Source organism: Caloenas nicobarica, chromosome 7, assembly GCF_036013445.1.
Source record: "Caloenas nicobarica isolate bCalNic1 chromosome 7, bCalNic1.hap1, whole genome shotgun sequence".
Classification (NCBI taxonomy): domain Eukaryota; kingdom Metazoa; phylum Chordata; class Aves; order Columbiformes; family Columbidae; genus Caloenas; species Caloenas nicobarica.
Genome location: NC_088251.1, coordinates 9,737,457 through 9,752,500, shown reverse-complemented (window position 1 = coordinate 9,752,500; position 15,044 = coordinate 9,737,457). Strand labels below are relative to the sequence as shown.

The 15,044-nt window shown below is 43.8% G+C and overlaps 1 protein-coding gene across 14 annotated transcripts in view; it reads left to right on the top strand.

Annotated features, from left to right (window-relative positions):
* TCF7L2 (transcription factor 7 like 2) overlaps positions 1 to 15,044 on the top strand; it is a 178,326-nt gene that overhangs the window by 139,726 nt on the left and 23,556 nt on the right. For 10 of the 14 annotated variants that reach the window (XM_065638663.1, XM_065638654.1, XM_065638651.1 and 7 more), the window contains exons 5-6: positions 11,527 to 11,659; positions 13,815 to 13,917. In XM_065638663.1, coding sequence (XP_065494735.1) covers positions 11,527 to 11,659; positions 13,815 to 13,917 — 236 coding nt within the window. The remainder of the gene's footprint in view (positions 1 to 11,526; positions 11,660 to 13,814; positions 13,918 to 15,044) is intronic. The other 4 variants (XM_065638652.1, XM_065638650.1, XM_065638662.1 and 1 more) reach the window with 1 other exon arrangement.

Sequence of the window (15,044 nt, the reverse complement as noted above, 5' to 3'; positions counted from 1 at the left end):
CTCGTTGCTTTTGTTACTGCCGTGTAAAGGGAAATCGCGGGGTTTTGTTTTGGTATTAGGGGCCTTAAAGATTGCTGGCTGACACTTTGCACGCGAAGGCCGGAGCAGTGCGGGGAGAGGGGGCTCGGGCGGGCAGAAAACGCACAGATTTTCCTCTGCTTGCTTCGTCTGCCCCTGATTTGTTTTATTTTATTTTTTTTCCCCCGAGTCCTAGGTGCCAGCTTTGCGTTTTGTTTTGGTTTGGTTTTGTTTTGTTTAGCCCGCAGCCTTCACAGATTAAACTGCCACTCTAAAAGCAAACCTGGAACCACTCAAGGTCTCCCCGTTTAAAACGGAGTTTTACTTTTTTCCTATGCTTATTTAGTTCTGTTGTTTTGTTCTTGGGGGGTGAGAACGGGGTGAACTCGCTCATGCGGGTCTCCCAGATGTGCGCAAGGATGACAAGTGTTTGCAACTGGTCTCCTTCAGTGCCTCGTCTGCAGCAGTGTCCATCCCACATGGTGAATGCTCTCCCTGCCTGCAGCATCCGTCAGCAAACTCACTTAGAAAGTGAGGAGGGGAAGAACGCGGTCGTGGTTTCCTAATTATTCCCCGTTAAACCACCCGTTGCGGCTTTTGCCCCTGTTGCAGAGTAACTACTCTGCAACTTTAGGAAAGAGATAGGTAAGAAGCGAGAAACTGACTCTTGGCGCAGCTGGATGCTGTGCTTTCCCCTCGGTACCCAGATCAGATTTAGGAAGCGGGTGTCTGACGATGTTCCTAGGTGAGAGCAAGGCGCGGGGGAAAAGTCTTCATCCTTGCTCAGTTCAGAGATGCTCTCTGGGTACCACTGTTTATTCTCACTCAGGACTGGCTTGGGAAAATAGAATAGCCAGGGCACTGTAACGCTAGCAATCTCAAAGCTCCTCTTGCATGGCTTTTACAGTGGGGTCTGTGGTTCACAGAAATATTAAATGCTAAAGAGGAATGGGGGGAGAGAGACCAGAGCTAATGTTAAAGGTCTGCCAAATGTCACCTCAGTGTTACAATGACAAGAAAATATACTTTCCTTACAGCTCCCCCCCTAAGAAATTTGTTCTGAGGGATTTGACAATCTTGCAGATAAAGTAACTGCTTGTTACACTTAACTGATCATGCTCCCTTATGGCCGGCCGGCGTTTCCTCGCTGCACTTAGTAATACCTGTGCAACCTGGGTTGTAGTAGCGTTGTCATTGATTTCCAAGGTAACTGCTTTTTAGCTCTTCTGAGCAGACATGTCTGCGTGTGGGGGGGGAAAAGTCTTTTCCCCACTCCCTGGAAGGATGATGGTAAAGTGCTATATCGGAAAAGAGAGGAGGCTTCTCTAAATTTTGATAACTGCAGCCGACAATTTAGAAATAAGATCTCACAGCCAACATGACAGTGGATTTCGAGCATTCAGAAAACACCAGGCCAAAAAACTGGAGACATCTTGATCTTTTAAGACAGCTTTTCCAGTACTTTAAGTGAAGGGGGGGAGTGGGGAAAAGAAAAAGAGAGAGAGAAAAGCTGCAAGGAAAATAATACAAAGCCAGCACAATTGGCATCTAGACAGTAAAGAAAAAAGTTTTTGAGGTTAAGAGAAGGAAAGACAAAGCTGTTATGTACCCGAGGGATGCAATTTTAGTGGGAATGGAAGATTTGAGTGGTAAAGGAGGAGCGCTTGCCTCTGGGTTCTCTCTCTTCCAGCAGTTCGGCTGCTGGCATCTCAATTTGAATTGCTGGGTGAGTAGCACTTTCTGCATGCGCGCTTTGCTTTCTGTCTTGACCATTGAACTTCTGATGTGACTTCTCTCCCTCTCCCCCCCCTCCCCTCTCCTTTCCTTTCCTCCTGTGTGGAATTAAAAAAAAAAAGGGTGGGGGGTGGGGGGGGAGGGCTGTGGGAAAGAAATCAAGCAAGCATCTCCAGCTGTGACCTTTGTTAGCGACGTTGTTTTTATTTATTTATTTGATGGTAATCGTCTTTTTTAGTGGGGGGAAGCGTGACTTTTCGATGACACTTTAATTTTCCAGCGGTGGCGAGGAGCCGAGCGGCAGAGCGTCGTTTTGTCGCGACACAATGGTGCGGCGGGGCAGAGTTGTTGCACTCCTCCTCTTTGCCCTTCCCTCCGCCTGATTTTGGGGTTTGGTTTATGGAAAGGGGGAAGGGGGGTGGGGGAGAAAGAAATTTTTTTTTTTTTTGCTCGTGCATCCAGGGTGGGATCGGGGTGTGTTTGGGGGGGTGGTGTTTCAGAGCCCAGTGTACAGCAGGTTTCAGGGGCTGGTTTCTGGATGCTGAACAATGGTTAGCAGCGAGGGAGAAGCGTGTGCGCCTGTGTTCGCTGCGCGTTACATCCGCAGTCACACATTCACACGGTGACCATGACATCACTAGCTTTTCTGTTCTTTTTCTCCTTTGGGGCGGAGGGGGTCACTTCAAAGCTTTCTTCAGTTCAGTACGATATTTCCTTAACTCTGAAACCATGAAGGTAAAAATGCTTGTTGTTTTTTTGTTTTGTTTTTTTTTTAAGGAGAAAAAGTTGGTTTGTAGCAGGGCCACATATGTTACAGTTAAGGGGGTTTGGTGATGGAATGGTTAAACTTGTCATACACAAAACGAGATTTTTTTTCTTTTTCTAAAAAATTATTAAAAATAGTATGTAGTAGTTTTTAATTGGGTGCTTTTGGTCCCGTGTTTGGTTAACACTCAGTTAAATTTTCTGAATTCTTCAGAAAGCTCAGCTGTGATGTGAAAGATGAAGATTTTAGGGACAATACATAAAAATGATTTCGCTAGGTGCTAAAGGAATATGAAAAATAATACTGAATGTTGATAAATGTGAGATAACATGTTTTGACACGGTGGTTCTGTGTTCGTTATCAGAAGTCCACGAGACTTTTCTCTCCTATTAATATATATATTATAGAAAGTAAGCCTACTCCTCAGCCAATTCGGTACATTACCCGAAATTACACACAGAAAATAGAAATGTATTTAATAATTTTAGAAAGCATCTCGTTTTCACAGGAGGTTTTGTGGGAGTCTTGAGTTTTCTGCTGTTTTCTTTTCTAACTCTGCCAAGCTTGCTCAGAGAGTCACTCAATCCAGGAGGAAGATTTCTATCACTTCAGTACCCTGTGATACCTTTGCCTGAGTAGCTTAGTTGATTTCCTTGCCTTTTCTTGTATATAACAAGGGATAAAATTATGTAGAATTCATCTAAAATGAATTAATCTGAAAAGACAGTTTAGATGCTGCTTCTTTCACTGCCTGTTCTTGCAGACACAGGTTTTCCGTAGCTGGTGATGAGCTCTCGTAAGCATTTTACCTTCAGAGGAATGCTTTGTACTAGGACTCGGGGCGAAAGGCCTGACAGACTGTTTCTTTTCTACCAAAATATTTGCAAAGTGTCTCAGTTCTTATGTGCATTTAACAACATGTTTTTAGGGAAGCTTTGCTGGATTTATTCAAGACGTAATTGATCTAGAGTTGCTTAATTTCATCACTCAATTGTTTTGGGGTGGTGGTTAATGTTTTTAGCACATTAAAAAAAATGAAAACGTTTTTTAGAGCTTTGTTATTTGTTAAGCTATTTAGTATACATTTGCTAGATACATTGTGTATTGTTATTGAGCACAGTCCGCTATAGTTTGTGAATACTGCATTTTAAAAAGCTGTACTGAAAACTTGGCGTTGTGTCTTAAGGCATATATATACATGTTAGTTTTTTAATAATGCTGTTATTACTGAAATTGCCAAATACAAGTGGGTATCCAAGTGGCATGCTCATTTTTTTCATTTCTTGCAGTTTTTTAACAGCCTCACATTCAAGTTCTTACTGTAGGCAGAAGTCACAGATAGCTCCACTGATTTTGTTAGGGTATTTCTCCTACAGTATATATCTGTCTAATGCTGAAATATGCGATTCACATGCAAGAATTAAAGCTGTTTCTAATGTGCCATTTCAGAGAATGCTAGGCAGTAAATAAAATTGTATTACTTGGTATTCAAACAAAGCACGTAACAAATAAGGCCTGTCAGGGCAATTACAAGCACCCTTTTGCTTCTGTTCACTTCTCCCTTCTTCCCATCTTTTCTGAATTTTTGTGCTTGCGTTATTGCTCTGTATCTCTCTCTTCTCCACCCCCCTTAATGCTGAGGACTGTTTTAATGTTCAGGACCGTTTCCTGAAGACTTGCTCAGGTTTCACCCCTCTTTTTGCGTAGCGGTGGTGCATCCAGCACACCTTGTGCCAGTCCTGCTTAAGAGAACTGTGATTTTGGTTTTAGCCTGGTGTGTGCCAAGTCTTTCTGCTTTTTGCCTTGCTAGACGTGAAGGAAAGCTTGCCTGGTCTAAAGAGATAATATCTGTCTGGTAATTAACTGAAGTACACAAGGAAAGCGAGTGTTTGTCAGGTTGGGGAAGAAACCGTGCCTCTCCTTTTGCAATGGGTGAAATAGATCTGGGCACCTCCCTGCCTGAAACTTGGAAGACTCTGAGCACTACCCTGTCCTCCTCGTACAGGGAAATCCACCTGTTGATCAAATAATCTCTAATTTGGAGGTACAATGTAAGGCTTGACTGGGTACGTGCAGGCCAGTTTCTGGGCTATAGGCTGGGGTAACTCTGGTGTCCAGATTTGTTTGCCAAGATGTGGCAGGGCAGATGCAGCAGAGTGCTTTCTCTTTATCAATAAAGCATTAAGAGAATGAGTGATGTAAAAATGTAACTGGCATCCAAGTGATGCCGAAAGATCTCAAAATATACAGCTGCGTCTAAGCAGGTGCTTGTCTGGGTCTGACTAGACATTAGAGTAACACCTCATGGTCCAAGGATGCAGCACTTGTATTTAAAACTCCCAAGTTTCTTTTTTTTTTTTCACTTCTAAAAAAAAAAAAAAAAAGGCCAAAAACCACCCAAATACCGTAGCAGTAAGATTACAGTCCCCAACAGCTTTGAAAACGTTAGCACAGTTAATACTAATGTTTTACTACTAGTGTTTTTAATTCTCCTGCAGAAGAACTAACAGGCAGTAATTAGACAGTGAAACCCCAGTTCTTTCCCTTTTACGCTAGAGGATTTGGCGTATGCTAATTGTCACCAGATCATTTCACATAATTGCCTTTTGGCGAAATTAAGTGGAAATTTCCTGAACATCTTAAACCGTCGCTTCCCCACCCCCTCCCCTTGGTACCTTCGTTCCCTTACAGGAAGGATGCTGAAAATGTCAAGCACGGTGGCTTAGTGCTCCAGCATGCGGGGGGGGGCACTTCATCATAGTTAAAGGGGGACGAGGGGGAAGAAAACTATTATTTTCTTGAATGAATTGCTGGACACTTGAAGCCAGGAAGCTGATTTTGTTGTTTTGTCTGAGAAGTTACTAATAGAGCACAGGTTTGGGGTTTTTTTTTTTTGGAAAGCCGTCAGTTCTTGCAGGAGCAGGTAGGCACTCGCTGGCCTGGGAAGTGGTCAGGGAGGGAGGAGGGAGAAGCAGAAGGATGCAAATGTGTGTCACCGTGTCCCCCCTGTCCCGTGTGTCCCTGCCCCCCCAATCCCCCCCCCGCCTTTTTTTTTTAATATATATTAATGGGAGAGCAGTGAGTGGTTGGGGTTTTTTTGTCAAGCTCTGTTTAGGGGTGGGGCTGGGGGGGAGCATTGTCCCAGCACATGGTTGTCAGTGCTCCTGTCATCATTTATGTGAAAGAAGAAAATGAGCCTTTTTTTAGCAGGGCGAGTTGTGATTATCAATAGAGGCCTTGTCTCCTGCTACAATGGGCAGTTAGCTTAGGGCAGGACCTTAGGCAGAAATCAGCTACATTAAACTGTATCAGCCATAATGGAGCAAGGGGAAGTAGTTTTCAGGAGAAAATGCTTAGTCAGGTGTGAAGGCATCCTTAAAAAAAATAAACTGTGGCTCCAGTAGCTAAAGAGAGCCAGGTAAAATGAAATATTTTATTTTTTTCAGGAAGTGCTTCATCACTGACATTGAATTTCTATGCTTGGGAAGGTGATGAAGACTGAGTTATACATAGCTGGTGGGCTTGGTTGGTTTTAGCTTTTCAGTTAACCTAAATGGTTTGTATTTTCCTCGCTGAAGTTTGGGGTGCCACCCAGAGCGGCCGCTGATGTGGGTGATCCCCAGGGCCAGAGTGGTGCTTACTGGTGGATGCTCTGCTTCAGGTGTTGGTGACCTCAGCTGGAGACAGAAGAATGTTCCAATATTTGCAGCAATATTTTGAGATTTGCCTTTTCTTGCAACTTAGCTTTTTTTATTTGGGGGAGTATGTGTCATTCCTAGGCAGAACCAAGGAGAGATCAGCCTTTAGAAAAGAAGAAACTCTCCTCTTATGAGCATCTTTGGAGCTGCAGAGCAGCTCAGGAACATCTGTTAGCATTTCACTGGCCATAGTCAGCATAACTGCAACGGCACCATCTGGAAAATACAGGGAGACAAGTTATAAACCTATTTTTTAAAGTGAACTGGTATTGAATGGTACCCTTTACTTAGCCCAGGGAGCAACTCCAGGAGGGCCTGCTAATTCAAGACCACTGTCGACCTTCTGCATCCACCCTGGAGGAAGGGAAAAGGCTGACAAACCCTCTTCTGTGCTGCTTTTGTTTTATTGTATTAAGCTCATAAAGGCACTTTCAGGCCCCATCTTTCTTCAGCAAAAAGGGAAAGCAATGGGGGAACGGGGAAGAGGAGGACATGGCAAAAAAGGCAGGCAGAGCTCTGGCTCCGTTTGTTTTCAGTGTCTGTTGATTAATAGGTTTTAAGGTGAATGGTGAGCTCTCATTCCTCCTCGGTTATAGTGGAGGAAGGGGAGGGGGTCTTGGGTGCAAGGGCCTGATCAGTGCCCCTGATGCCACATTCCCCATTGCGGGGTGTTGGGGGTGCCTGGCCCATCCCAGCCTCGCCAGCAGGACTGGAGGCTTTAGGTCCAACACTTCAAAGGTCACCCTGGGCTGGGGAAGGGCGTCCCTCCCGGCTGCGGCCGTGCTGGGGACAGGCAGAGTTTGGGGGCAGGAGCATCCCCTGCCCTGCCTGGGCTGCGGGGCCGGGGGTGCATCGAGCGGAGTCCCCCGGCAGCCGCCTTGCTGAGGCCGAAGGGTTCAGCCGCTGCGATGCTGCAATGGAATGATGGCTTGTTTTCAGCCTGGGTGGCTTTTTTTTGCAGACCTGGTTTTGCTAACACCACGTTATCCCAGCAAGGGCAAATCCTCCAGCCTCTCTGGCATGTTTTTCTCTGACTTCGAGTTGATACCATGTTTTTATTACCACAGCCAAACAAGCTATGAATTTGCAAACAGAAATTGCAGTAACAAACTCCTCCTATTTAAAGGTTGGTTTCCCTTTGTGTGCTCAACAATACAATGTTTCATCTCGTGCAAGTCTTATGTTGCTTTCAGAGACTTAGGAACTATTGATTTATGCAGCATGTATTAACTTCTTCAATAAATGGGGAGTATTCATCAGTGGGGTGTATTAAATTGGACTGTAAACGCACAGAAGCATCTTTCATCCTGTTAATGAAATGTCCTTACCATGCAACAAAGACTAATACGCAGCAATTTATACACACAATCCCCTGCAGTTTAAATCTGAAGTTTAGATATTTTTTTTTGTTCCCTAAAGGCACCTATTGGAATTTAGGCTAAATGGATCTCAGTTGCCCTCTCAAACATGTATCAGTCCAACATTTTTTGTGTTGTTTTGTTGTGGGGGGGGTTGTTTGTTTGTTTGGGTTATTGGGGGGGGAAGTGTTTTTATTTTTTTTTTTCCTTATTCCAGAGCTCCGTTATTGTTTAAAATCATCTGTGTTTAAGCACTCCCAGAAGCATTTCAAATTCATATAGAGAGATTTAGTAGTTGAGTCCCTATGGGGACAATTTCCTCTGGTTTGCTTCAGGCAGGGGTTATCAAGAAAAGCAAACTTATGAGGTTTTTTTGCAATTCTTTACCATGGCCTCTAACCCAGCATAGGAGACCCCAGCTTTCAGTGGAGAGGAGTGATTAAGCAGCAGATGACTTGGTACTTTGTAGATGCTGGGATTTGTCTCCCGAAATCTCCACTTGTTCCCGTCCTATTACCACATGCCCTGATGCTAATCTCTGTGTACCAGCGCCGCAATCCTTTCCATGCCCGACATAACCATACATGGAGTTCTTCAACTTGCCAGAGAAATTCCTGCATCTCACAATGGCTTTTAGCTTAAAAGTACCCTTGATAAAGTACAGGCAGATGTATATTGGAGAAGGGCCTTTTGCAGGGGGGGGTGGCTGAGGTCGTCTAATAGGTGTCTCCTATTGATGGCTGCTGTGGTTTACCTTTCACTGCCAGTGGATGGGGTTAGGACCACACTTGTTACTCAGGCAGAGCTCCCATTGGCTTCAAAGGATGATGCATGTGCGGGATTAATCCTGCTCTTTTCCAGCTAGTCTTTTCTTTTTCTGTTTTCCGAGGAAGCTTAGTTAACTTCAGGAACGCTGCTTTTAAAGAGCAGCTTGTTTAGCATATTATGCTAAATGATTATGATTAGTTTGGCTTGTGAATTGTGCATGCTATTCTGAGCGGAGTTGTGGTCCCTTTTCCCAGTGTGTGATAAACAGTGCAAAACCGAATACAAACCAAGCCTGGGGTAGTGATACAGATGCAGATGATTTGCAGGGACAGTGAATCACGCTTCTCTGTCCTGGAGAGCATATTATTGAGCATGTAGATGACAGTTTGCCCTTTTCCCCGTGGTGCTTTCTTCCCACACCTCTGCCCCAGCATCACCAGAATGGCAAAAAAGTATCCTATCCTTACATCCAATGTCTTCATCTGAATTGTCTCTTTGACTGCAGGGCAGTCACTCACGTAAAAATGATTTACCTGGGGATAAGTTTGCAGACTAAGGCTCAGACTCCTGCTTGTTTTCCTTTTTCTTTTGTGTTTTTCTCTGAAAGGTATTAAGTAAAATACGTAATAATTCAGCACTTGTGCTGTTTTGTAGAGATATTGCAGGGGGTCTTGGTGTATCAAAGCAGTAGGTGGTAGTTTCCTACAGTTTACATGTAACCCCCTATGGTATATCTGGCTTTGGTGATACAGGTATTTAAGTCTAGCTTTCCTCTCACATGTTGTTTCTTGTTTGTCGGCTTAAGTCTGACCTTCTAATGTTATTCTGTCACTTTTTTTTTTTTTTACTAATCAGTTCCAGTTTCTGTGAAAATAAGCTCTCCATGAAAGACAGCCCTCAATGTCTGTCAGGATCTGGGTGAGGTTTTTTTGCCATGATGTGAAGGTAGCACTGAGAGAGCACAAGAGCTCCAGCAGCTACCAGCCACACCGGGGGCCACCTAACAGCAAAAGTTCACTCAATTCTTGGCCAGCAAAAATCTCTCTTCTTGGGAACGATTGTTTTTTGTGAACCAGATCAAGTGGTCATTTGGCATATAATGTCATGTGTTGTTGAGTAGTTGCATGGTGTGTAATATGATTTGTTACGTGAAGCCCTTGCCAAACCTTTTGGTTACTTTTGGACTGCTTAGGTTAGTTCACTTGGAAGAGAACAGATTTTGGGTTAGAGCATCTCCTCAGCTTTTTGAATTAAGGAGCTGAATCCCCATAGCTCCTCTGATTTGAAACCATTATGGATCTATGTGGCCAAAAGTTGTCCTTGGTTGTACAGCTGGCAGAAGACCTGACGTACAGCCCAGCCAACACAATGTGCTGTGATTCATAGTGTTGGCTGTTTTGACCACGCTCTGTGCTGTGTGGTGGCCACTTGACATGGGACTTTCCTGCACCATGAGCGTGCTGTTAAATTGTTCTGTAGAAGGGTTGCAAAAAGAAATAAATGCAGTAGAAGTTGTGGGAAGCATAAGCACTGCTCTTTGTCTTTCTTCTCTTGGATGCATGCATTTTTTTGCATGTTATCAAAGGGATGAGTCAAATACCTGCGTATGGCTGGGGCTGGGAGAGCCCCCTGGGTTAGAGCATCTCCTCAGCTTTTTGAATTGAGGAGCTGGAGTGGGGGAGGCTGGAAGAGCGGAAGGTGAAGCTCTGCTGTGTCTTGACCAAAGCACGATGGAGGGACTTCTTGTTTGCTTGGGGGAAGACTGACATTTCTTTTCCTCCGACCTCTCAGTCTCTCTTCCCTCTTCCTTCCCCCCAGTCTACAAACTCATTCTCAAAGAATAACTGAATTATTTTTGAAATGCTTTTAAGGGAAGCTTGGCAGCGTTCAAGCCGAGATCAGATAATAACTCGTCTGCAGCGATGTGGCGAGGGCGGGTGTGTTTGGGGGTGCAGGGAGCGAGTGGTGGGGTCCGAGTGGTCCCCGGGCGGGAGGGGGAGCAGGGGAGCGCTGGCAGACCCTGGTCGGCAGCGGCGCTGTCGGGGGCCGCCGTGGTATCACCACTTTATTTTAATGTGATTCCTTTTACTTGATGTTAATGCAAGTTGTTCCTTACTTAAAGTAATAAAAGGAAATGAAGACACATTCTAAAATGAAACCTGACTCTAATCCATTCATCATCTAATACCAGCCTCTTTATCTTTGCTGGTACCTAATCTGGTTAAATGTCCCTGTTGTAGGATTTTAGTGAAAATCCTCTATGGGGAATAGGGTTTTTTGCAATTGGATTACTCGCAGTAAATGGTCCAGCAGTTCGCTTGTTTCAGCTTAATTTTTTCTTTGTGATCTTGTAAGGGTAAGTTACAGTTCAGCCTGCCTTTTCCTTTCATTCATTCATTCACTCTTTTTTTTTTTATTGTTGCTAAGAAAAAGATTTTTTTTTTCCCCCCCCAAGCTAGGAATGTGACAGGGAAAACCTCATATCTGCGTGATTATTCCCCCCACAAGATTGTTAATTTCAATGGCGCTATCTGGATTTTTTTGCCATTATTTATATAGCTGAATATTTTAGTAGCCTAATTCATCAGTATCCAGTTTCCATTTATTAGTGTTCTCTGATGAATTGATAATTAATCAGCTCTTCTAACATATATATATATAAAATATGCAGGTGATCGCTTGTCATCTTAATGCTTGCTGATGAAGGGAATACTCTAGCACTACAAAGGCATTTTATCTGGAGTATTTGCAATGAGCAGTAAAATGCAGAACTGAAGTGAGGACAGGAAGGGGAAAGGAAAAGACCTGCAGGTCAGTGAGCATTTGGGTCTCGTGCTAATTAAATGGAGGACTCTGTCAGCCCCTCACCAAGGAGTCTGCCTGGATCTTCAAGGTGAAACACAAGATGATAAAATAAAAAGGAAAAACGTTAAAGAACTGCTATTGCTCCGTGCAGGAGCGCAACAGGTCAAAAAGATTAAAGAAACTCAAGAGCAGGGAAAGTGTGCGAGTGGGTTTTAAGCAAGAGGGTGGGAAAACTGCAAGGGTGACGCCAAGAGCGGATCTGGAAAAGTCTGAGGACTGTGTTGGAATCCTGGGTTCTCAGATTTCTGTGTTGTTCCTGGTACTGCAGTGGGGAGTACCCGGCGCTCTTCTAACACCACCGACCTTTTTCTCTTGACAGTCTAACAAAGTGCCAGTTGTGCAGCACCCACACCATGTACACCCTCTTACGCCGCTTATCACGTACAGCAATGAGCACTTCACACCGGGAAACCCTCCTCCACACTTACCAGCCGACGTAGATCCCAAAACAGGTAGGTGGGAAGTAATTTTGGTTTTCTTTTTCAGAGAGGGTGGATGGATCTTTCTATTTTGCATATTAGGGGGAAAGAGCGTAGGAGGAAGGATTTCCCATGCTGGAGCACCGAAGGGGCTTGTAAAATGTCAAACACATGCAAGAACATGGACAAAGTTGGGCTTTTTAAAGCCAATTATGTTTCAGAACGAAACCTGCTGGGTGAATTTTCATAAAGCTTCTGCAGGGTGACACCAGAGTTGCATGTGTGAGGTCGTTCGTGGGTATGTTTCTTTGTAAGCATGGTACCCCGTCTAGCAGGTCGATCCACCAAGTGCTTGGTTTGCATGCACGACCCAGAGAGTTAAACATGTACGTTCTGTGATCTGCACTTACAAAATTGCAGCTGGAATTTTAAAGGTGGTGGGTCATGACCGGTTTCAAAATGAAACTCTTTTAATTCCCCAAATCCCATTGTTTCTGTGTCAGGAGTTCAGCCATTTTTCTCCTATAATGTTGAATTTTCATCCACTGTAACTACTTAGCTCCAGCTCTATACTTGCAACTCTTTTCCCCAATGTAAGTCTACCCACCTCTCAGTTCAGTCTGAAGGGCAGTCTTCTTGAATATAGAGCACCCTGTAAAACCCTGACCAGATTTATTGGTGTTACAGAGTAGAATTTACATGTTATTCTAACTTTTTTAAGAGTCCCTGTTTAACCTGAGGGCCCAGAGAAGTGAAACAGTGTCAGTCTTCTTTCTTCGGGCTGCATTAAGTTCCTAGTGACAGTGATTTTTGGTTTTTGTAATCCAAATCCCACGAAGTTAATTGGAAAGGACATCAGAAACTGAATTCACGGCAAAGGAATTGCCCTGTGTCAACCCTAATGTATGCAGATAATTTATCTAAAGTCCAGCCCTTCAATGAGGCCATGCAATAGCTGTTTTTCACTTGCTCTGCTTCAATTGGGGCCCTCTTTTAATTGTGCTTAATGCTAACTTCGCATGGCTTAAAAGGAATCCATCTCGCCATCCCTGGGTATTGCAAGTGAATGGCATAGTCAACCTCTCATTTAAATAATGGTAGTACAGGGAATAGCTTTTAAATGGTTATCGTAAAACATATGATTAACGTCTGTAGACTGTTTACTTTTCTTCTGTGAACATTCTTTCAAGTGTGCAAATAGCTCGCCGGATGGTTAAAGCCCAGTTAATCTGTTTGGGTTTTGTAATGGAGAAAAAGCAATGTCTGCATGAAAATGTCACACAAGGAGATTTAATTTAGAGATTAAAAGCTTCCTGAGCGACTTAAAAAAAATATTTTTTAACCATGAATACAGTACCCCTTCCTTTTAATGCTCTCTGTTTTAATATTGTTTCTGCTGTGTAATTGTGCCCTGGCTTGTTAACTGAAAGACCCAGTCTTGTAACCCTTACTCCTCTGAGTAATTCCTACTTACTCTTAAGGTCAGGAGTGTTAAGATTTAAGCCTTGTGACTGGAGCTGGTTTCTGCTGTCCGAGTAGGAGCTGCACCAGTTTCAGAGGGACAGATGAACTCTGTCCTCCCCCACACACCTTCGGCATCTGCCCCCCGTTTTTGCAAGCGCCTCCAGGGCTTCTCCCCTCCACCCCTAGGTTTTGGGAAGGTTTCCTAGGTTTGCTCAAAAGCAAACATCATTTGCAATTATAATGACTTCGTAGCTGATTTTGGAGGGTACTTTGGAGTAGCGCCACGTTACTGAGTACACAGTTAAAGTATGGGTAGGGCCTGTGCTCTTTTGGTGACTCTGAGACTAAAATAACCGTGAAGTTGATACAGGGGCTGTCTTTCTGTTGAGTGTTTAAGACAGCACCTAGCACGGTGTCACACCAAAACTATAGCTGAGACTCCTGAATTCTCATCCTAAACAACAAGATAATTATCTCTAATTGGAAAAGTGTCTGAGGGAGCGAATCTCATCAGTTTTTCTAGTTGAATCTCATTTAACAAGATGCCAAGAGGCTCACTTTACAAAATAAGACTGTGAAACAGCCTTTGGAAACCCAAAGTGAAGCCATGAGTATTGTAATAAAAATTAATAGATAGCAATTCAGAAACATATGTGCTTTTTCCTTATTTTTTTTTTATTTTCATGTCTCAATACTAACACTGCTTTATGTTCTTGTTCCGTAGGAATTCCAAGGCCTCCACATCCTCCAGATATATCTCCTTATTATCCGTTATCACCGGGCACTGTAGGACAAATCCCCCATCCGCTAGGATGGTTAGTACCACAGTAAGGAGTTCCATTTTTTTAATTTCCTTTTTCTTTTTTAACGTGTAAAATTTATGTTAAAAATCGTGTGTGTGCACGTGCGCATGTGTGTGTGCATTGAGATAAGTCTGTTTACCAACTGCCACTTCATTGGGTGGTTATGAATTTACCCACCTCATGAAGATTAATCAAAACTTATGCCAGGTCATGTGGTCTTAAATTTGAGCGGTTGGGCATAGCTTTGCATGTCGTCTCAACGAGATGATGACTTGTGAAACCTGAATTTTTAAACCCTTCTGCAGAAATGTCCCTTTCTTGTTAATGCCCTTTTACTGCACCACATGGGGTTTTCTCAAGTTTGGTTTTCTGGCAGCTCAGGGTGCTTCTAATGGACTTCGTTTTTAACAGGGCCATCCTCGCTATAAATGTGCAACTTTAAATTTCGTTGGCCTTCCCCGTTGAAACTGTTTTCGTTTTTCTTGTGAAACAGTAGAGCTTTACATCGGCCAGTGAGCAGCATTCCTGGTTGAGACGTGACTGGGCAGTTGGCATCTGAGGAATGGAATTTTCTTGCAAACAAGAAAGAGGAATTAGTTTACTTTAAAACTGGCTAAGAAAAAAGCCATGGAAAGTTAGTTTGAGGTTTTGTTTTCTTTTCAGCTCCTTGTATCCCACTTGCAGAACCTTACTGGGTATGAGGTTCCCCCCAGTAACTGAGTCCTTGGTTTTTTTCTTATGTTGCCACCTCTGCAATTGTTTTATAATGCGCTTCAAGACTGATTACTTTTCTCATGTAACAGGCCTCATCAAATTGGAGCGAAATTGTATTTCTTTAGAAATTAATTGCTCAAAGCTAGAAATAGTTTGTTCCTGCTTGAGGCTTTTTGGCCAGCTGTGCTGAAATCCTTCTTCGCAAGTTTGCCGTCTGTCGGGAAGGTGGAGTTCACACCCCGTAGGAGCGCAGGGCAGAGCAGGGTCCCCACGTGCACCCGGGTCCTGGGCAGGGAGAGTGTTTGGTGTCAAAGGTTTTGGGGGCTTTCTCAGGCACAGAAGGGTGGATGCAGGAGAGCTGGGGCTGGGACCTTGGCCACAGCAGCCTGCTTCTGGCCACTTTGCAGGCTACTCTTCCTTGCAGGGTGGTCGTACAT